Source organism: Heterodontus francisci, chromosome 20, assembly GCF_036365525.1.
Source record: "Heterodontus francisci isolate sHetFra1 chromosome 20, sHetFra1.hap1, whole genome shotgun sequence".
Classification (NCBI taxonomy): domain Eukaryota; kingdom Metazoa; phylum Chordata; class Chondrichthyes; order Heterodontiformes; family Heterodontidae; genus Heterodontus; species Heterodontus francisci.
In genome coordinates, this window is record NC_090390.1 from 90,791,961 (window position 1) to 90,814,820 (window position 22,860).

A 22,860-nucleotide genomic window follows, 5' to 3' on the forward strand; every position below is an offset into this window, starting at 1 on the left:
AGTTTCTCGCCCTCAAACTGAATTTGAAATTCTAGCATGCTATGATCACTCTTCCCTAGAGGATCCTTTACTATGAAATCATTAACTAATCCCACCTCATTACACAATACCAAATCTAGAATAGCCTGCTCCCTGGTTGGTTCCACAACATATTGTTCCAAAAAACAATCTCTAATACATTCAATGAACTCTCTCTCTCAAGGCTACCCTTGCCAATATAATTAATCCAGTCTATATGCATATTAAAATCACCCATGACTATTGCCGTACCTTTCTTACAAGCCCCCATTACTTCCTGGTCTATACTGTGCCCAACTGCAGAACTACTGTTTGGGGACCTATAGATTACCCCCCACTAGGGACTTCTTTCCCTTGCTATTTCTTATTTCTACCCAGACTGATTCTATGTCTTGATCTCCAATGCCTATATCATTTCATAGCATTGATCATTACAGCACTGATCTCTTCCTTTCCTAACAAAGTTACACCACCTCCTTTTCCTTCCTGCCTATCCTTCCGAAATATGGAGTACTCTTGGATATTCAATTCCCAAACCTGGTTTCCCTGCAACCACGTCTCAGTAATCGCCATTAAATCATACCCATTCATCTCTATTTGCGCTGCTAACTCATTAATTTTATTCCGAATGCTTCGTGCATTCAGATACAAAGCCTTTACGTTTGTTCTATTATCAAATTTCCCTACTCTTGTGCAATTCCTTGGTGCAATATGACGTTCACACGTTCTGTCTCTACCTTTTATTTTCTGGTAACAATCAGAACCCCAGTAACTTACTGACCAACAAGTGACTTCCCTTATTTAGACTGGAATTCAATCTAATGATAGAAAATAACTCCATTCCTCAATTTTATGTTTGGTTACAGAGCAGATCCAACAATCAATCAGAATGTCATTTACGGTACAGAAGTAGGCCAACTGTCCCATCGAGTCCATGCCAGCTCTCCGCACAGCAATCCAGTCAGTCCCACTCCCCCGCTCAATCCTCATAGTCCTGCAAGTTTATTTCCTTCGAATGCCCATCCAATTTCCTTTTGGAATCACTGGTTCTGCTTCCATCACCCTCATGGGCAGCGAGTTCCAGGTCATTACCACTCGCTGTGTAAAAAAGTTCTTCCTCACATTCCCCCTGTATCTCTTGCCCAAAAACCTTCAATCTGTGTCCCCTGGTCCTTGTACCATCAGTTCACGGGAAGGGTTTTTCCTTGTCTACCTTATCTAAGCTTGTCATAATCTTGTACACCTCGATCAAATCTCCTCTGCTCCAAGGTGAACAAGCCCAGCTTTTCTAATCTTCCATCCCTGGAACCATTCGAGTAAATCTCCTCTGCACCCTCTCAAGGACCCTCACATCCTTCCTAAAGTGGTGACCAGAACTGGACACAATACCCCAGTTGGGGCCTAACCAGAGCTTTATAAAGGTTCAGCATAACTTCCCTACTTTTGTACTTAATGCCTCTATTTATGAAGCCCAAGATCCCATATGCTTTACTAACCAGTCTCTCAATATGTCCTGCCATTTTCAAAGATCAATGCACATGCACCCCCAGGTCCCTCTGTTCCTGCACACTCTTTAGAACTGTGCCATTAAATATATATTGCTTCATCCTATGTTCTAGAATTTCCAATTGTGAAGAAGACACTGACATCAGGAAGCTTAGATAGAGACTGTTTATTGCTTGCCACAGAACCTACTTCTCCACTCCAAATAACTCACAGCCAGTGCTGGTTGGCTCTTCTTTATAAATATATATTTGAATACGATTAACTAATTAACATCCAACACCAGTTCACCCTATTTTCTTGAACTTCCAGGTATTTATCATCCATTAACAGAACTTCAGACCCTATCATCCTATCCCTTCTGCCAAAATGCATAATCTCACACTCCTCTGTATTAAATTCCATCTGCCACTTGTCCACTCATTCTGCTCGTCTTTCTATGTCTTGTTGCAGGTGGTTCATATCATCCTCACTGTTTGCTTCACCTCCAAGTTTCGTATTATCAGCAAATTTTGAAATTGTACTCTGTGTTCCAAGATCCAAGTCATTTATATAGAGCAAAAAAATAAATGGTCCTAGCACTGACCTTGGGGAACGCCACTGTCTACCATCCTCCAGATTGAAAAACAACCATTTACCACAACTCGCTGTTTTCTGCTCTTCAGCCAATCATTTTTTTATCCAATTGGACACTGACCCTCCTATTCCATGACCCTCAATTTTGTTAACCACCCTTTTATGTGGTACTTTATCAAATACTTTTTTAAAATCCATATAGACAACATCCACCACATTCCCTTCATCAATCTTCTCCGTTACTTCATCAAAAAATTCAATTAGATTCATCAAGCATGATCTGCCTTTTACAAATCCATGCTGGCTATCCTGAATTAACTCAAAACTTTCCTATTGCCTGTTAACTTTTTTCCCTGATTGTTTCTAAAACCTTACCCACCATTGACATTAAACTAACTGGCCTGGAGTTGCTAGGACCTTTGCCGCTGTCCAATCCTCTGGCACCTCCCCCACATCCAGGGCCAATTGGAAGATTATGGCTAGTCCTTTTGCTGTCTTCATTCCCACTTCCTTCAGCAATCTGGGATGTCAGCCATCTGGACTGGGTGACTTATCTACCCGAAGCATAGCCAGCCTTTCCAGTACCTCCTCCCTCTCAGTTTTTACCCTATCCATTGCCTTTACTCTCTCCGTTTCTAACGATATTTTGTCAGATTCCTCTTCCTTAGTAAACACTGATATAAAGTACTTATGAAGTATTCTAGCTTGCCCTGCTCCTCAAAGCATATATTACCCTCTTTGTGTTTAATAGGCCCCACTCCATCTCTTACTACCCACTTACTATTTACATGCCAGTAGAAGATTTTTGGGTTCCCTTTTATGTTAACTATCAGTATGTGGACTGGGCAGGGAGAGGGGAGACTGAACAATCGCCTGAAATCACCAGACATGTTCAAATTTGTCACTGCAGAACCTCTGGCTCTGAACACCCCATCAATCACTGTGCTCGGTGCTCCAGAACAGCAGATCACTATAAACAGAGTGCACCATTCTACTATTGTCCAGAACATCTGGATTCAGTCAGGCCGCATCCAGGGGCAGCTCTAAAATACTTCAGTAAGGAACTTGGAACAAAGATTCTCATCGTGGATTTAGCCTCCCTCTATTCAGCCCAAAACAAGCCGACAGTTCCAAACTAAGAGGAAGAGCTTTCCCATTATCCCTGCAGCCTCCTCAGTACAGAGATCAGCAGATATGCAGCAATAGGGTGCAAATTGTTCACTATCTCTCTCAGAACATAGTGGGGATTTTCATCATACCAGCCATACAGTGTCCAATCCTCCTCAATCCCTGCCAGACTCTCATTGTAAAAAACATTATTGGAGATAGGGAATATGATTTAAAGAGAATGAAACCAGGGCTTAAAGTATTAAATTATGAGGACAGGTGGCATAAAATTAACTTGTATTCCCTTGAGTATTGAAGATAGAGGGGTGATCTAATCAAGGTATTTAAAATGTTATAAGATTCAATTAGAGCTAGGTTATTCAGGAATGAAATCAGGAAGCACTTTTTCACACAAAGAGTAATAGAAATCTGGAACTCTCTCTCCCAAAAGACTGTGGATGCTGGAGACAATTGGAGCTTTCTAGGCTGTGACTGCGATAGATTTTTTTGGATAAGGGTATCAAGGAATATGGAGAAAAGGCAGTAAATGGAATTGAGGTGCAGATCAGCCATGAGCTAACTGAATAGCAGAGCAGGTTTGAGGGGCTGAATGACCAGATCTTGTTCCCAATAATTACCTCACACTCAGAGCTACCAATCCATGGAACAGACTATACATGATATAGGAGACAGCAATTAGATCATCTTTGGCCTCCTTGTCTCGAGAGACAATGGGTAAGCGCCTGGAGGTGGTCAGTGGTGTGTGGAGCAGCGCCTGGAGTGGCTATAAAGGCCAATTCTAGAGTGACAGGCTCTTCCACAGGTGCTGCAGATAAAATTGGTTGTCGGGGCTGTTACACAGTTGGCTCTCTCCTTGCGCCTCTGTCTTTTTTCCTGCCAACTGTTAAGTCTCTTCGACTCGCCACACTTTAGCCCCGCCTTTCTGGCTGCCCGCCAGCTCTGGCGATCACTGACAACTGACGTCCACGACTCGTGATCAATGTCACAGGACTTCATGTCGCGTTATTGACGTATTCTCCGGAGGCAGCGAAGATGGAATGAATTGAGACGTCGCTCTTGGCTGGCATACGTTGTCCAGGCCTCGCTGCCGTAGAGCAAGGTACTGAGGACACAGGCCTGATACACTCGGACTTTTGTGTTCCGTGTCAGTGCGCCATTTTCCCACACTCTCTTGGCCAGTCTGGACATAGCAGTGGAAGCCTTTCCCATGCGCTTGTTGATTTCTGCATCTAGAGACAGGTTACTGGTGATAGTTGAGCCTAGGTAGGTGAACTCTTGAACCACTTCCAGAGTGTGGTCGCCAATATTGATGGATGGAACATTTCTGACCTCCTGCCCCATGATGTTCGTTTTCTTGAGGCTGATGGTTAGGCCAAATTCATTGCAGGCAGCCGCAAACCTGTTGATGAGACTCTGCAGGCACTCTTCAGTGTGAGATGTTAAAGCAGCATCGTCAGCAAAGAGGAGTTCCCTGATGAGGACTTTCCGTACTTTGGACTTCGCTCTTAGACGGGCAAGGTTGAACAATCTGGCCCCTGATCTTGTGTGGAGGAAAATTCCTTCTTCCAAGGACTTGAACGCATGTGAGAGCAGCAGGGAGAAGAAAATCCCAAACAGTGTTGGTGTGAGAACACAGCCCTGTTTCACACCACTCAAGATAGGAAAGGGGTCTGATGAGGCACCGCTATGCTGAATTGTGCCTTTCATATTGTCATGGAATGAGGTGATGATACTTAGTAGCTTTGGTGGACATCCGATCTTTTCTAGTAGTCTGAAGAGACCACGTCTGCTGACGAGGTCAAAGGCTTTGGTGAGATCAATGAAAGCAATGTAGAGGGGCATCTGTTGTTCACGGCATTTCTCCTGTAGCTGGCGAAGGGAGAGCAGCATGTCAACAGTCGATCTCTCTGCTCGAAAGCCACACTGTGCCTCAGGGTAGACGCGCTCGGCCAGCTTCTGGAGCCTGTTTAGAGCGACTCGAGCAAAGACTTTCCCCACTATGCTGAGCAGGGAGATTCCACAGTAGTTGTTGCAGTCACCGCGGTCACCTTTGTTTTTATAGAGGGTGATGATATTGGCATCGCGCATGTCCTGTGGTACTGCTCCCTCGTCCCAGCACAGGCATAGCAGTTCATGTAGTGCTGAGAGTATAGCAGGCTTGGCACTCTTGATTATTTCAGGGGTAATGCCGTCCTTCCCAGGGGCTTTTCCACTGGCTAGAGAATCAATGGCATCACTGAGTTCCGATTTGGTTGGCTGTATGTCCAGCTCATCCATGACTGGTAGAGGCTGGGCTGCATTGAGGGCAGTCTCAGTGACAACATTCTCCCTGGAGTACAGTTCTAGGTAGTGCTCAACCCAGCGGTCCATTTGTTTGTGTTGGTCAGTGATTATGTCCCCTGATTTAGATTTGAGGGGGGCGATCTTCTTGATGGTTGGCCCAAGAGCTCTCTTCATGCCATCATACATTCCTCTGATGTTTCCGGTGTCTGAGGCCAGCTGAATATGACTGCATAGGTGTTGCCAGTAGTCGTTTGCGCAGCGCCTGGCTGTTCTTTGTGCAGTGCTTCTGGCTGCTTTAAGTGCTGCGGATGTTAACTCTCTGGGGGCTTTCTTGTAGTTCAACAGTGCAATGCGCTTAGCGGCTATGACAGGTTCCAGCTCTTCATTATGAGATTGAAACCAGTCTGCATTTCTCCTCGCACTTTTGCCGTAGGTGGTCAAAGCTGACTCATAGATGGCGTCTCTGATGTGGGCCCTCTTGGTCTCAGCATCCCCTGTTGGAGTGTTTTGAAGGGCTGTTACAAGTGAATTTGGAAATTTTTGTAACAGCTGTGGGTGAGAAATTCTGCTCGTGTTGATGCGCGGGTGGCCCTTCTGCTTGGAATGATGCAACTTCTTTGGTCTGAGTCTAACCTTGCTGCACACCAGGGAGTGGTCGGTGTCGCAGTCCGCACTGTGGAAGCTGTGTGTGATTTGAACACTGTTTAAGGCGGCTCGCCTTGTGACGATGAGGTCCAGCTGGTGCCAACGACGTGATCTTGGGTGCCTCCATGAAACCTGGTGACAGGGTTTAGTGTGAAAGAACAAGTTGGTGATGCAGAGGTTATGATAGGTACACAACTCAAGCAGTCTCTGCCCGTTCTCATTCATCCTTCCAACGCCATAGCGCCCAAGGCAGGAGGGCCATGAGTCATGGTCGGCCCCAACCCTGGCATTAAAGTCCCCCAGCAGGAATAGGTGTTCGGTGTTGGGGATGCTGCTAATGATGTTATGGAGTTCCTCGTAGAACTGATCTTTAGCTTCTAACGTGTAGAAAACAAAGGAACACGAAGTGTAAATAAATAAATGGATAGATTGTTCTGCAAGAAATGGAAATTCATGCAGCCACGGGCGATATACTGAAAGAATGCTCAGACTCCAGGAATGGCTGGATAAATCAATACACTGAACTTTGCAGATGGGGAGGACGCGGGACAGACAGCACAGAAGGGGAAACGAGAAGCTTCTGAAGTTCCGATATCTGGATGAGGCGGAATATTGAGCATAGTACAAAGATAATCACTGAAAGAAACTGAAAGGTTGAAGGTTCACTATCTCTCCTGACTCCCATTCCAATCATTCTCCCTTTACAACCTTTCTCTTACCTTCGCCTCCATGCCTCCAAGGCCCACTCTGGATTTTGTACCAAAGGTGATAGACTGCTGGTCTCCAGGATAAAAGGTATCAATAAATTTAGCATCATCCAATCCAGGAGGACTATCAAAAAGGCCTGAAACAAAGGAAAGCTCTTTTACTAACAAATTCTCCAACGTAAACACAAACACAAATGATCCACAACCAATATAAGTTGTGGTAGCAAGAGCAAATGTTAAGAGTGAGATTTCAAAATTCTCATCCTGTGTTGAAATCCCTCCATGGTCTCGCCCCTCCCTATCTCTGTAACCTCCTCCATGGCCTCGCCCCTCCCCATCTCTGTAATCTCCTCCATGGCCTCGCCCCTCCCTATCTCTGTAACCTCCTCCATGGCCTCGCCCCTCCCTATCTCTGTAACCTCCTCCATGGCCTCACCCCTCCCCATCTCTGTAACCTCCTCCATGGCCTCGCCCCTCCCCATCTCTGTAACCTCCTCCATGGCCTCGCCCCTCCCTATCTCTGTAATCTCCTCCATGGCCTCGCCCCTCCCTATCTCTGTAACCTCTCCATGGCCTCGCCCCTCCCTATCTTTCTAACCTCCTCCAGTCCCACAACCCAGAGTTCACTCCACTCCTCCAATTCTGGCTGATTATGCATCACTGATTTGCTTCACTCTATCATTGGTGGCTGTACCTTTATATGTCTGGGCTCCAAGCTCTAGAATTTCCTCCCTAAACCTCTCCATCTCTCTACCTTTCTCCCCTCATTTGAGACGCTTCTTAAAACCAACCTCTTTGACTAAACTTTTGCTTAATTCTGCTAAAAAATCTCTTTATGTTGGTCAGTGTTAATTTTTATTTGCTTAAGCTCCTGTGAAGTGCTTTGGGACATTTCCTTACATTAAAGGTGCTATTTAAATGCAAGTTGTTGAGACATGTTAGCTTCCCGATATCAACTCCAAGTCCCATTGTATGAATAGCAGCTCGACAGTAACTAACCACTACCCTTTGCAGGAACACATTCCAGACAGTTACTGTATCTAACTCTTGTCTCACTAAACGGGACTACCACATTATTACAACAAAAGCTGTGCTAGTCTTTATAAAAAGACCAAGACACACCCTGTCTTTGCTAAATTACATGAAATTATAATTTTGTAACACACTGCCCCGCTCACCAGGCTCTGCGTAGAATCCAAACAGATCTGCACTCTCTTTTCAAATGCATAACTGGCAGTTACCAAAGTTAAGGATCTGCTGTATCAGTTTCAAAATCCCAATGATAGTGATTTTCGTGTCTTAGAGTCAATTTCAGTCAGAATGGTCCTTCTAGTTCTCTCTGCTGACCAGACTCCATACCACAAATTACAACTGTTGCAACTAATGCTCCCACCAGCTTCTCGCTAATTTCACCCTGCATCTCCTTGGTGAATACAGTTCCACCACACAGGCGGCTGGCATTCTCCAGTGGCGGTTATTCCATGGCCAATGTTGGCAGCCAGTTTGAAATTACAGCCCTTCTTCACCAGACATCTACAGATGACAATAGTTTCTGGGAACCCTGGCTCACCTTTCCTCCCTAAGCAAACTAACTGGAAAGGTTTAGGTCACTACATCAAATTAACAGAATCCATTAACACCCTCTCCTCACCAACACTTTGTCTTTCAGCACACCATTAACATACCGTTTGCCTTTTCTCCATGACCTTCTGGTCAGTTATTCTCTGTGACCCTGTTCTATCAACACGTTGCCTTTTGTTATCTCTTGCCCCACCCCGCTTTATTTGCTTGAAACCTATCACATTTCTAACCTTTGCCAGTTCTGATGAAGGGTCACTGACCTGAAACGTTAACTCTGCTTTTCCCTTAATGAATCCATGCTGGCTCTCCTTAATTAACCCACATTTGTCCATGTGACTATTAATTTGGTCCCGAAGTACTGTTTCGAGAAGTTTTCCCAACAACGCTGAAGTTAAACTGACTGGTCTGTAGTTGCTGGGCTTATCTTTTTGGAACAAGGGTGTAACATTTGCAATTCTCCAGTCCTCTGGCATCAGCCCTGAGTCTAAGGAAGACTGAAAAATTATGGCCAGTGCCTCCTCAATTTCCATTCTCACTTCCCCCAATATCCTTGGATGCATCTCATCTGGCCCTGGTGATTTATCAGCCTATTCATACCTCCTCCTTATCAATTTTAAATCATCTAGTGTATTAATTACCTCCTCTTTCACTGTGGCCTGGGTAGCAACTTCTTTCTTGGTAAAGATAGATGCTAAATATTCATTTAATACCTCAGCTATTGCCCCTTCCTCCAAGTGTAAATGCCCCTTTTTATCCCTAATCAGTCCTACTCCACCTTTTACCACCCTTTTACTATTTATATGCCTATATTAGACTTTGGGATTCCCTTTTATGTTAGCTGCCAGTCTCTTTTCATACTTTCTCTTTGCTTCTCTATTTGCCTTTTCACTTTCCCTCTGAACCTTCTATATTCAGCCTGGTTGTCCACTGTATTATTTACCTGATATATGTCATAAGCACACTTCTTCATCTCCATCTCTATCTCCATCGTCACCCAGGGAGCTCTGGAATTATTTGCCCTACTTTTTCCCTTCAAGGGAATATACCTCGAACGTGCCCAAACTATCTCGTCTTTGAAGGTAGCCCATTGTTCAGTTACTGTTATTCCTTCCGACCTTTGACTTCAATTTATTCGGTCCACATTTCGGGCTGTATTTTGTCCCCAGCCCGATGTCGGGCTTTGTGACGGGGGCGGCGGTGGGGCCTGCCGGAGAATCGGAGTAGCAGAATCCACCACGGAACCCGGGTCAGGATTGCCGGGTCCGATCTTCCCGGTGGTGGGGAAGCTCTGTGGCTGCCCCTCTGCAACAAGACCCTAGTTTAAAGATTTGAAATACCTATTTGCATACATTACCATGGCATCAGACCCACCGGCCGTCCATGTCTCCGCTTTAAAGACGTCTGCAAACGCGACATGAAATCCTGTGACATTGATCGCAAGTCGTGGGAGTCAGTTGCCAGTGATCGCCAGAGCTGGCAGGCAGCCATAAAGGCGGGGCTAAAGTGTGGTATGTCGAAGAGACTTAGCAGTTGGCAGGAAAAAAGACAGAAGCGCAAGGGGAGAGCCAACTGTGCAACAGCCCCGACAACCAATTTTACCTGCAGCACCTGTGGAAGAGTCTGTCACTCTAGAATTGGCCTTTATAGCCACTCCAGGAGCTGCTTCACAAACCACTGACCACCTCCAGGCGCTTACCCATTGTCTCTCGAGATAAGGAGGCCCAAAAGGAGGAACCATGCCATCCGCTACGATCTTCCCATCCATTCCCAATCTTCAGTGATATGTGGCACTCACATGCCTTCGCTTTCCTGTCCAGTAGAAGCGAGGAGGGGAAGGGGTCTCCACTGCATTCCGAGTATAGACTGGGTGGGGGAAAGGGGTCAACTCTGCATTATTTTGAACTGTTTTCAGGGCTGGCAGTCTTTTAAAAATGGCGCCAGCACCTGCTACAGCATCAGATGATACCGTGAATGGCATTGCTGAAGCTGCCCCTGCCATGTGATTGGGGGGGGGAAAGGGCTGGCAGCCGCTGTCACCATGTTAAATGGCCGCCTGCCGCACAATTGCGGTGGCGTGACTCCCATGCGGGGTGACTGCTATTTTCTGCAAAAGTCCAACCCTTAATCTTTCCCCTTTTCAACCCTTTAAACATCAGAAACATTCTGTTTCTAATCTGGTGTCCCATCCCTCATAATTTTAAGCAACTCTATCAAATTATTCTATAACTGGTTAATTCAGCAGAGTCTGTGACCTTCCTGACTCATGGTCTAGCTACTCGCCTGGTCGCCAGGTGTACTTACTGAGCTGTTGGGAGTGTCTACGACTAGTGTTACTGACTCACTCGACAGATTACAGAAAGTGCTCAGACTGGCAATTTTGCCCCTAGGTTCTTACCCACCTCCCACATCAGAAAGAACTATCAGCATGTCCGCCCTCATCTTCACTGCAAGTCTTGCTGCCAGACTGTCATTGTCCTTGATACTGATCACCTGCTAAAACACAGAAAACTCAGAGTGAGGGACACGTTCTACCAAATAAACCGATTGCCAAATGCAGACAGACAACTTCACAGAAAAAGAAACTGCTCCAAGAATCTCAACCATTTTCCATCATTTGACACACAACCACCCCACTGAACTCTGACCTCACCGTCTTTTCAGAACATCAGTGTTCTCTGTTGGGACCTGGTCAGACCCTAACCCCACAGAAAGGTTTTGTCTAATGAATCCAATCAACTGAACTTCATCTGCACAATTCTGACTATTTGATTTACTATTGAATGAAAATGTCACTCTTTGACCAGAAGCATCCTTCGTGTATGAGAGTGATGGGCCTGAGTTATCAACAGGAAGGATCACAGAGGCCCGAATATTTATTAGCGCTAGGATGTTGCCATGTGGCAGTCTCATTCCAAACTATCTAATGGTGTCTCTCTCTGGCCTTGCTTATTGCTTTCTTCACTGATGATGTACAATATCACTGGAGAACTAACTTCCTGCATATTTACCAAATCTCAGTAACTACAGCAGGTTGATGACACCTTGTTGCCAGGGCGGGTTTACATTCGAATGGACAGAATTAACTTCCTTCTTCATTCCATCACCTTCCACATGCAGCACAAGACTGACCCAGCAGTACCAAGGAGGAGGGAGCAATCTGCTTGTTGTAGATGGAGCAGCAGCATCCAGACGAGACCTGCCCAAATACAGCTCACCAAAGGCTGGTAATGCAAAGAAACAGTGCTCAGTTAAAGTGAGTAAGCTGCTGTACGCAGTAAACTTGTTCACACTGTCCCAAAGGAATTTCCAAGATTAGCCAGTGAAGTACATCTCTGAAATGACCTCTTCACCTCACTGAGGACTTCCTCACTCAGAAGCTTAGAACAAACCACCTGTTTATCCAATAGTGGTTTCAGAATGGTCTCCACAAACTTCACAGTACTTGAACGTTAGGTTAGAATATATTTGTGCAAACAAAATAGAATCTGTGCATAATTTTAATCTGTGTGGGGAGAAAAGGAATAAACGGCAGATTACTTTGCATCTGAGGCCTCCTCTGGTGGGGAAGGATGGCTAGTGCACAGGCAGGAGGTCTTCCTCCCCTTTCACCATGGTTAAAGATGCTTCTGGGTTAACGACTCCCTCAGGAGTTCCTTTGCTGGGAAACTCTATCCTTGACTATCCATTGCCATCCTTTGCCCTTTCTTCCCAATCTCCTCTTTTCCACTGGTCCCTAGCTCTAATAGTGGGTGCATTTAAGCCCTAACTACAAGTTCCCTGATGGTTTAAAATTACCTGGGCCAACAACCCATCCCCCAACCTCGCTTAATCTTTGTTTCCAGCAGTTAGCACTTGAATTTTACTCAAATTTGGTTTCCAAATTCCTGGACTTCTCTGAATGTCAAGACGACACTTCTCCATTAGACTACACCACAAGCGTCAGCTGCTGTGTGTCTGATCAGTTGCTTTAGTTTTAAGGTAACTTTGTCTAGACTACAACCCATCCCCCACTGCTGCTGTTACCTCCTGAACCTGCAACTGCCCTAATGGTTCTACCGATTTTTCAGCTTACACTACAGTCTGGCCCTTGGCCAGAGATTCACTCTCCTGGACTGAAGTCAATTACTTTGCCACCCTGGATCTCACGGGGACTGTCCTAGGAAGAGAGATTGGGGAAACTGGGCCTGTATTCTCTAGAGCTTCGAAGAATGAGAGATGATCTCATTGAAACCTGCAAAATACTTAAAGGGATAGACAGGATAGATGCAGGTAAGATGTTTCCCCTGTTTGGGGAGTCTAGAACCAGGGGACACAATTTCAAAATAAGGAGGAAGCCACGTAGGACAGAGATGAGGAGAAATTTCTTTACTCAGAGGGTTGTGAATCTTTGGAATTCTCTACCCGAGGGCTGTGGAAGCTCAGTCATTGAGTATGTTTAAAACAGAGATTGACAGATTTCTAAATACAAATGATATAAAGGGATATGAGGATAGTGTGGGATAAGGCATTGAAGTGGATGATCAGCCATGATTGTATTGAATGGTGGCCTATTCCTGCTCCTATGTTTCTCTATGACCTCCAACGTTGTCAACAATTGTCAGCAATTGATTCTACATACCTCCCAGCTCTACATTCCCACGGAAATACCTCCAGCAATACATCCTGTGATATTCTATCCTCCAAATAGCTTCTGAGCTCAGTCACACTACACACCTGGACATTAGTTTATCAATGCTCCGAGCTGATTCCACGCCAGCCACATTAACTTTAGAAAGTACAGGTATGGTAGGGAACCTCAGCACCGTGGAATGCACATCTTGTGCTATATGGGAAATCCCGGATGCTTCTCGTGGTCTGGATGACCACATATATAGAAAGTGTCACCAGCTGGAGCAGCTCGAGCTCCAGGTTTCAGAGCTTGAGCGCTGGATGGAGTCAGTATAGGGCATCCTTGAGGCTGAGAGCACGTTTCTGGAGGTGGTCACCCTGTAGCTTAAAATGTGCAGGCAAAGGGGGAATGGGAGACAGTGCAAAGGACAAGGAGGACCAGGCAGGCAGGGCAGTGATCCCATGAGTACATCTCACTCTCCAACCGGTATTCAATTGTGAATACTGGTGAGAGTGATGGTTCCGCTGGGGAGTGCAGGTAAAGCCAAGTCCATGGCACCACAGGTGGCTCAGCTGCATGGGGGGGTTTGGAGGAAAAACAGTGCAAGAACAATTGTGGTAGGGGATTCAATAGTGAGGGGAACAAACAGGTGCTTCTGCAGCCACAGACTTGACTCCAGGATGTTATGTTGCATCCCTGGTGCCAGAGTCAAGGAGGCCCCTGAGTGGCTGCAGGACATTCTGAGGGAGGAGGGTAAACAGCCAGAGGTCACGGTCCATAATCAGCACAATGACATAGGCAGAAAGAGGGACGAGGTCCTGCAGGCAGAGTTTAGGGAGCTAGGAGAGAGATTGGAAAGTAGGAGTTCAAAGATAGTAATCTCTGGATTACTCCTGGTGCCACATGCTTGTGAATACAGAAAGAGGAAGATAGAGCTGATGAATACGTGGCTGCAGAGATGATGCAGGAAGGAGGGCTTTAGATTCCTGAGGGATTGGGATCACTTCTGGGAGAGGTGGGATCTGTACAAGCCGGACAGGTTGCACCTCAACAGAACTGGGACCAATATCCTCGCAGGGGGTTTTGCTAGTGCTGTTGGGAAGGGTTTAAACTACTTGGCAGGGGGATGGGAACTTGAGAGTAGATGAAGCAGGAGAAGGGAGAGAAGAAAAGTAGGAAATGGAAGGCAGAAAACTAGTAAGTGTGTTTGGAGGGCAGAGGAAACAAAAGCTAGAGACTAGATAAGAAGGGAGTTTGGCAATGCTAAATGGTATAGACCTCAATGCAAGAAGTCTAAGGAATAGGACAGATGAGCTGAGAGCACAGATTGACACGTGGGACATGGGACTATGATGTAGCTATTACTGAGACATGACTGAAAGTAGGGCAGGAATGGCAGCTCAACATTCCTGGCTAAAGGGATTTCAGATCAGATAGAGAAAGGGATAAAAATGGAGGGGGTGGTTGCAATATTGATTAACAAAATAACTAAAGCTGTGAGAAGGGATAATATGGTGCAAGGATCATCAAATGAGGCCATATGGGTTGGAATGAAGAACAAAAAGGCAGCAATCACACCACTGGGAGTGTACTATAGACCCCCAAACAGTCAGAGAGAGATAGAAGAGCAAATATGTAGATAAATCTCTGAGAAGTGCAAAAACAACAGGGCAGTAATAGTGGGGGATTTCAACTACCCTAATATTAACTGGGATAGAATTAGTGTGAAAAGCAGAGAGGGAGCAGAATTCTTCAAAAACATTCAGGAGAATTTTTTAGCCAGTACGTAGTAAATCCAACAAGAGAATGGGCGATTCCAGACTTAGTTTTAGAGAATGAAGCTGGGCAGGTGGAAGGGGAATCAGTTGGGAAGCACTTTGGTGGAAGTGATCATAATTTAGTTAGATTTAGGGTAGTTATGGAAAAGGACAAAGATAGACCAGGAATAAAAGTTTTCAATTGAGGAAAAGCTAACTTTATTAAGCTGAGATGTGATTTAGCTAAAGTGGACTGGAAACAGCTACTAGAAGGTAAATCAGTGCCAGATCAGTGGGAGGAATTCAAGAAAGAGATGGTGAGGATTCAGAGCAAGTATGTTCCCTTAAAGAAAAGGAGCGGAACCAACGAATCCAGAGCCTCCTGGATGTCAATGGGCTTAAAGGAGAGGATAAAGAAAAAAAGGGAAGCTTATGACAGATACTGAGGGCTCAATACTGCAGAAAACCTAGTGTAGGGGTGAAATGTATAAGGAAATTAGGAAAGCAAAGAGAGCACATGTAAAAGTATTGGCAAGTAAAATCAAAGGACACTCAAAGATTTTCTTTATAAATACATAAAGGGCAAGAGGATAACTAAAGGAAAAGTACGGCCTATTAGAGTCATAGAGTCATTCATGGCACAGAAGGAGGCCATTCAGCCCATCGGCTCCATGCCGACTCTCCACAGAGCTATGCTGTCAGTCCTACTGCCCGGCTTGAACCCCACAGCCCTGCAAGTCTATTTCTCTCAGGTGGTCATCCAACTTCCTCTTGAAGTCATTGATTGTCTCTGCTTCCACCACTCTTGTGGACAGCGAGTTCCAGGTCATTACCACCCGCTGTGTAAGAAAGTGCTTCCTCATATTCCCCCTGCATCTCTTGCCCAAAACTTTCAATCTGTGTCCTCTAATCCTTGTACCATTAGTTAATGGGAACAGTTTTTCCTTGTCTAACTTTTCTAAGCCTGTCATAATCTTGTACACTTCTATTAAATCTCCCCTCAATCTCTATTGTTCTAAGGAGAACAAATCCAGCTTTTCCAACCTAACCTTGTAACTAAAAATCTCCATCCCTGCAGGCATTCTAGTAAATCTCCTCTGCACCCTCTCCAGGACCCTCACATCCTTTCCGAAGTGTGGTGACCAGAACTAGATGCAATGCTCCAGTTGTGGCCTAATCAGAGCTTTATAAAGGTTCAGCATAACTTCCCTGCTTTTGTACTCAATGCCTCTATTTATGAATCCCAAGATCCCATATGCTTTACTCACCATTCTCTCAATATGTCCTGTTACCTTCAAAGATCAATGTACATACACCCCCAGGTCCCTCTGTTCCTACACACTCTTTAGAACTGTGCCATTAAGTATATATTGCCTCTCCCTATCCCTTCTGCCAAAATGCATCACCTCACACTTGTCAGTATTAAACTCCATCTGCCACCTCTCTGCCCATTCTACCAGCCTGTCTATGTCCTGTTGCAGGTGGTTCATATCATCCTCACTGTTTGCTTCACCCCCAAGTTTGGTGTTGTCAGCAAATTTTGAGATTCTACTCTGTATTCCAAGATCCAAGTCATTTATGTACAGCAAAAAAAAAGCAGTGGTCCCAGCACTGAGCCTTGGGGAACACCGCTGTCTACCATCCTCCAGTCTGAAAAACAACCATTTTCTACGACTCGCTGTTTTCTGTCCATAAGACATTTTTTTATCCAACTGGACACTGACCCTCCTATTCCATGAGCTTCAATTTTCTTAACCAGTCTTTTATGTGGTACTTTATAAAACACTTCCTTAAAATCCATAGAAACAACATCCACCACATTCTCTTCATCAACCTTTGCTGTTACTTCATCAAAAATTCAATTAGATTAGTCAAGCACGATCTGCCTTTTATAAATCCTTGCTGACTATCCATAATTAACTTGTGCAGAGGGACCTGAGGTGCATGTGTTTGGCACTCTTGATTATTTCAGGGGTAATGCTGTCCTTCCCAGGGGCTTTTCCGCTGGCTAGGGAATCAATGGCATCACTGAGTTCCGATTTGGTTGGCTGTATGTCCAGCTCATCCATGACTGGTAGAGGCTGGGCTGCATTGAGGGCGGTCTCAGTGACAACATTCTCCCTGGAGTACAGTTCTAGGTAGTGCTCTACCCAGCGGTCCATTTGTTTGAGTTGGTCAGTGATTATGTCCCCTGATTTAGATTTGAGGGGGACCGTCCATGTCTCCGCTTTGAAGACGTCTGCAAACGCGACATGAAGTCCTGTGACATTGATCACAAGTCGTGGGAGTCAGTTGCCAGCGATCGCCAGAGCTGGCAGGCAGCCATAAAGGCGGGGCTAAAGTGTGGCGAGTCGAAGAGACTTAGCAGTTGGCAGGAAAAGAGATGGCAGTGTAAGGAGAGAGCCAACTGTGTAACAGCCCCGACAAACACATTTTTCTGCAGCACCTGTGGAAGAGTCTGTCACTCTAGAATTGGCCTTTATAGCCATTCCAGGCGCTGCTTCACAAACCACTGACCACCTCCAGGTGCTTACCCATTGTCTCTCGAGATAAGAAGGCCAAAGAGACATTCCTCTGACGTTTCCAGCTGAATATGACTGTATAGGTGTTGCCAGTAGTCATTTGCGCAGCGCCTGGCTATTCTTTGTGCAGTGCTTCTGGTTACTTTAAGTGCTGTGGATGTTAACTCGCTGGGGACTTTCTTGTAGTTCAGCAGTGCAATGCGCTTAGCGGCTATGACAGGTTCCAGCTCTTCAAAGTGAGATTGAAACCAGTCTGCATTCCGCTTCACACGTTTGCCATAGGTGGTCATGGCTGACTCATAGATGGCGTCTCTGATGTGGGCCCACTTGGTCTCAGCATCCCCTGTGGGAGTGTTTTGAAGGGCTGTTACAAGTGAATTTAGAAATTTTTGTAACAGTTGTGGATGAGAAATTCTGCTCGTGTTGATGCGCGGGTGGCCCTTCTGCTTGGAATGATGCAACTTCTTTGGTCTGAGTCTAACCTTGCTGCACACCAGGGAGTGGTCGGTGTTGCAGTCTGCACTGTGAAAGCTGCGAGTGGTTTGAACACAGTTTAAGGAGGCTCGCCTTGTGACAATGAGGTCTAGCTGGTGCCAACGACGTGATCTTGGGTGTCTCCATGAAACCTGGTGACAGGGTTTAGTGTGAAAGAATGAGTTGGTGATGCAGAGGTTATGATAGGTACACAACTCAAGCAGTCTCTGCCCATTCTCATTTATCCTTCCAACGCCATAGCGCCCAAGGCAGGAGGGCCATGAGTCATGGTCGGCCCCAACCCTGGCATTAAAGTCCCCCAGCAGGAATAGGTGTTCAGTGTTGGGGATGCTGCTAATGATGTTATGGAGTTCCTCGTAGAACTGATCTTTAGCTTCAGGTGGGGAGCAGAGTGTTGGAGCATAGATGCTGAGTAGGTGTACTGGACCAGAGGTGGTGAGCAGTCGGATGGACAGTATGCGTTCCGAGCCATTTGAGGGAGGCTCTATCATGCTGAGCAAGGAGTTTCTGATGGCGAAGCCCACTCCATGCTGTCTTGGTTCTTCAGGAACCCTACCCTGCCAGTGGAAGCTGTAGTCTTGCTCTGTTAGAGATCCGCTCGCAGGGAGGTGTGTCTCCTGAAGTGCTGCAATGTCCACATGGAGTCGACTGAGCTCGTTGTTAATGATGGCGGTCTTCCGAGAGTCGTTGATTTGTGTAAGGTCTTCCGACAGGCCAGGACACATAGTTCTGATGTTGCAGCTTGCAAAACGAAGGAGTCACTGTTTAAAAATAAAGGGTCGCCCATTTAAGACAGAGATGAGGAGAAATTCTTTCTCTCAGAGGGTTGAGAGTCTTTGGAATTCTCCTCCTCAAAAGGCGGTGGAAACAGAATCTTTGAATATTTTTAAGGCAGAGGTAGATAGATTCTTGATAAGCAAGGGGGTGAAAGGTTATTGGGGGTAGGTGGGAATGTGGAGTTGAGGTTACAATCAGATCAGCCATGATCTTGTTGAATGGCTGAGCAGGCTCGAGGGGCTGAGTGGCCTACTCCTGCTCCTAATTTGTATGTTAGTAATTTATCTGCACTCCTTCAATTCTAGCCTCTTGTACATCCCTGATTTTAATCGCTCCACTATTGGTGGTCATGACTTCAACTGCCGAGACCTTAAAATCCAGACTGATGCTCCAGTGCAGTACTGGGAGTGCTGCATTGTGGGAGGTGCTGTCTTTCAGATGAGGCGTTAAATCAAGGCTGCATCTGCCTGCTTGAGTGGATGTAAAAGATCACATGACTCTATTTTGAAGAAGAGCAGGGGTCTCCTGCCCAATATTTATCCCTCAATCAACATCACAAAAACAGATCATTATCACATAGCTGTTTGTGGGAGCTTGCTGTGCACAAATTGTTTGCTGCATTTTCTACCATCAAGAAAACTCTATATGCCAAATGAGAACGATGGATTTCATCAGTTGGAAACTTACCTTCGGCTTTTCATGAAAAAATACCCTACAAGTAACTTTTAAAAAACTAGCAGTAAAGATGGCCACTACCATTTACATCTGGAACACTGGGAGATTGGACTGGCGACAAAAAGTCTAACAAGAAGCCCAGCCAGGACAACGGCTTGCTCGAAGTGACTGAATTATCTAGAATAATTTCATTATCATGGCAGTCAAGGCCATCCCCACCCACTGACTTTGAAAGCACCGACCCTGTCCAAGTGTGAATGGACACCCTGGGGCATGTAGAACCTCGAATTTCATCAGCAGATTCCAGAAACACCTCATTAGAAACCAAGGGGATTGAGAAGAATCATGTGACCGCCTGTTCATCTCTGAAGCAACAAGTTTTGTGACACAGAAAAGAGACAAGCAGACAAATAAGAGGAAGGGGCAAGAGGGGAGCCTGAGACCCCCCCTCCTCACCTGGCCCTAACACTACACTTCAAAAGTACTTCATTAGTTTTAAAGTGCTTTGAGAGGTCTGGTGGTCATGGAAAGTGCTATATAAATGAAAGTCTTTGTTTTTTTCTTTAAACTCTGGAACTCCCTCTCGACCTTTTTCTTTCCTCCTTTAAGACTCCTTAAAACCTGCCTCTTTGACCAAGATTTTGGTCATCTGTCCTAATCTTTCACCATCTTGGTGGCAAATTTCATTAGACAACACTCCAGTGAAGTGCCTTGAAACATTTTTCTACATTAAAGGAGCTATATAAATGCTAGTAGTAGTTGTTGTAAAAAAAGTTGCCACTTTAAACCATCCCTGCCGGATGCCGAGGATTCTCTGACTCCACCTACCCCCTGCAGGTCACTGTTGGGTTCAGGAGGTGGAACAACAGCATCATTGGTATTGATGATTGGAACGATGTTCATTCGGAGAAGCTCGTGCAGTGTGCTGCTTAAGTTCCGTCGCTTTTGCTCATCATGGAAATCCAAGTTTGTTACAAGAATCTGGGGACAAAGAGCAAAGTATAATATTGAAGCGAGATTTCAATTTCTCAAATTCAAACCTGGTAATCTGGAAGGAACAAATCCAAATTGTAAAAGTTACTGAACCACAGATTAGACGCAAACAATGCTTAAAAGTGATATCACACATGAACAATTTCAGGAAACACAAGGACAATAGCACAGACCTGAGCAGTACAAATACTGTACTGTGTGAACATTGCTTCATACAGAGCCATCAAGCCACTCTGTCCAGCTGCAGCACAGGCACGAGCTTCCAACACAGGAACAGTCTGCAAAGAGTCAAAGAGTCATAGAGTTATAGAGTCGTACAGCATAGAAACAGGCCCTTCGGCCCACCGCACCCATGCCGGCCATAATGCCTATCTATACTAATCCCACCTGCCTGCATTAATTCCATATCCCTCTATGCCTTGCTCATTCAAGTACCTGTCCAGATGCCTCTTAAATGTTGCTACTGTTCCTGCCTCCACCACCTCCTCAGGCAGCTCATTCCAGATACCCACTATTCTTTGTGTGAAAAATTTACTCCTTTGATCCCCTTTAAACCTCCTCCCTCTCACCTTAAATCTATGCCCTCTAGTTTTAGTCACCCCGACCATGGGAAACAGACTCTGGCTATCTACCCTATCTATGCCTCTCATAATTTTATATACCTCTATCATGTCCCCTCTCAGCCTCCTTCACTCCAGGGAAAACAGACCCAGCCTATCCAATCTCTCTTTATAACTCAAGCCCTCCAAACCAGGCAACATCCTTGTGAATCTTTTCTGCGCCCTCTCTAGCTTAATCACTTCTTTCCTGTAGTGCGGTGACCCGAACTGCACACAGTACTCCAAATGCGGCCTAACCAACGTTATGTACAACTGTAACATGATGTCCCAACTCTTGTACTCAATGCCTTGGCTGATGAAGGCAAGCATGTCATACGCCTTCTTCACCACCCTGTCTACCTGTGTTGCCACTTTCAGGGAACTATGTACTTGCACCCGAAGCTCTCTCTGCTCAACAACACTCCCCAGGGCCCTGCCATTCACTGTATATGTCCTGCCCTGGTTTAACTTCCCAAAATGCATCACTTCACACTTGTCTGCGTTAAATTCCATTTGCCAATCCCTTGCCCACTTTCCCAGTTGATCTATATCCTGTTGTAACCTTAGACAACCTTCTTCACTGTCCACTATTCCACCAATTTTGGTGTCATCTGCAAACTTACTAATCATGCCCCTTACATTCACATCCAAGTCATTAATATATATGACAAACAACAGAGGGCCCAGCACCGATCCCTGTGGCACACCACTGGTCACCGGCCTCCAATCTGAAAAACAACCCTCCACTACCACCCTCTGCCTCCTATCACCAAGCCAATTTTGTATCCAATTGGCCAGCTCACCCTGGATCCCATGTGTTCGAACCTTCTGGACCAGCCTGCCACGCGGGACCTTGTCAATGGCCTTGCCAAAGTCCTTGTAGACAACGTCCATCACCCTGCCCTCGTCAATCCTCTTGGTCACCTCCTCGAAAAACTCAATCAAATTCGTGAGACATGATTTCCCACGCACAAAGCCATGCTGACTATCCCTAATCAGACCTTGCCTTTCCAAATGCATATAAATCCTGTCTCTCAGAATCCCTTCCAATAACTTGCCCACCACTGATGTAAGGCTCACCGGCCTGTAGTTCTCTGGCTTATCCCTGCTGCCCTTCTTAAATAAAGGCACAACAAAGTTGAAATGAAACTTATCATACACAAAATACAGAGAATTACAACCTGGAACATACTGTTTGGCACAACCAGTCCACGTTGGTATTTATTCTCTACGCATGCAGTATCCTAATCCCATAGGCCCATCTGTAGCTGTATTCCTTGATCTCATTTTCCTTCAGTCACCTATCTAAGTTCTGTTGATATGGTCTCTGCTTCATTCATAAAATCAGTAGCTCAAGTTGTGCATTCCACAGTCTCATTACCTGTGTGTGAATAAAATAAATTCTTATTCTCTACCTAATCTCTTGCATCTAATCTTATATCCCCTACATTCCTGAATCAATAGTTTGTTTCTAGTACATTTTCCCAATCCCTTCATAATTTTACACATTCTGTCAAATCACCCCTTAATTAAACAAAAACAATTGCAAGCTGATCCAATTGGATGGCAGAGTAAGCGTCAAGGGTTGAATGGCCTCCTCCTGTTCCTGTGTAACAGGCTCGAGGGGCTGAATGGCCTCCTCCTGTTCCTGTGTAACAGGCTGGATGGGCTGAATGGCCTCCTCCTGTTCCAGTGTAACAGGCTGGATGGGCTGAATGGCCTCCTCCTGTTCCTGTGTAACAGGCTCGAGGGGCTGAATGGCCTCCTGCTGTTCCTGTGTAACAGGCTCGAGGGGCTGAATGGCCTCCTCCTGTTCCTGTGTAACAGGCTCGAGGGGCTGAATGGCCTCCTCCTGTTCCTGTGTAACAGGCTGGAAGGGCTGAATGGCCTCCTCCTGTTCCTGTGTAAGGCTCGAGGGGCTGAATGGCCTCCTCCTGTTCCTGTGTAACAGGCTCGAGGGGCTGAATGGCCTCCTCCTGTTCCTGTGTAACA

The 22,860-nt window shown here is 45.6% G+C and overlaps 1 protein-coding gene across 9 annotated transcripts in view; it reads right to left on the minus strand.

Annotated features, from left to right (window-relative positions):
* Positions 1–22,860, minus strand: part of aldh18a1 (aldehyde dehydrogenase 18 family, member A1) — an 875,135-nt gene that overhangs the window by 51,391 nt on the left and 800,884 nt on the right. For 6 of the 9 annotated variants that reach the window (XM_068053240.1, XM_068053233.1, XM_068053232.1 and 3 more), the window contains 4 exons: positions 20,443–20,547; positions 20,105–20,257; positions 10,841–10,934; positions 6,873–6,997 (listed from right to left, as the gene is read on the minus strand). In XM_068053240.1, coding sequence (XP_067909341.1) covers positions 6,873–6,997; positions 10,841–10,934; positions 20,105–20,257; positions 20,443–20,547 — 477 coding nt within the window. Of the gene's footprint in view, positions 1–6,872; positions 6,998–10,840; positions 10,935–20,104; positions 20,258–20,442; positions 20,548–22,049; positions 22,191–22,860 lie in introns of those variants that run through there. The other 3 variants (XM_068053239.1, XM_068053238.1, XM_068053237.1) reach the window with 3 other exon arrangements.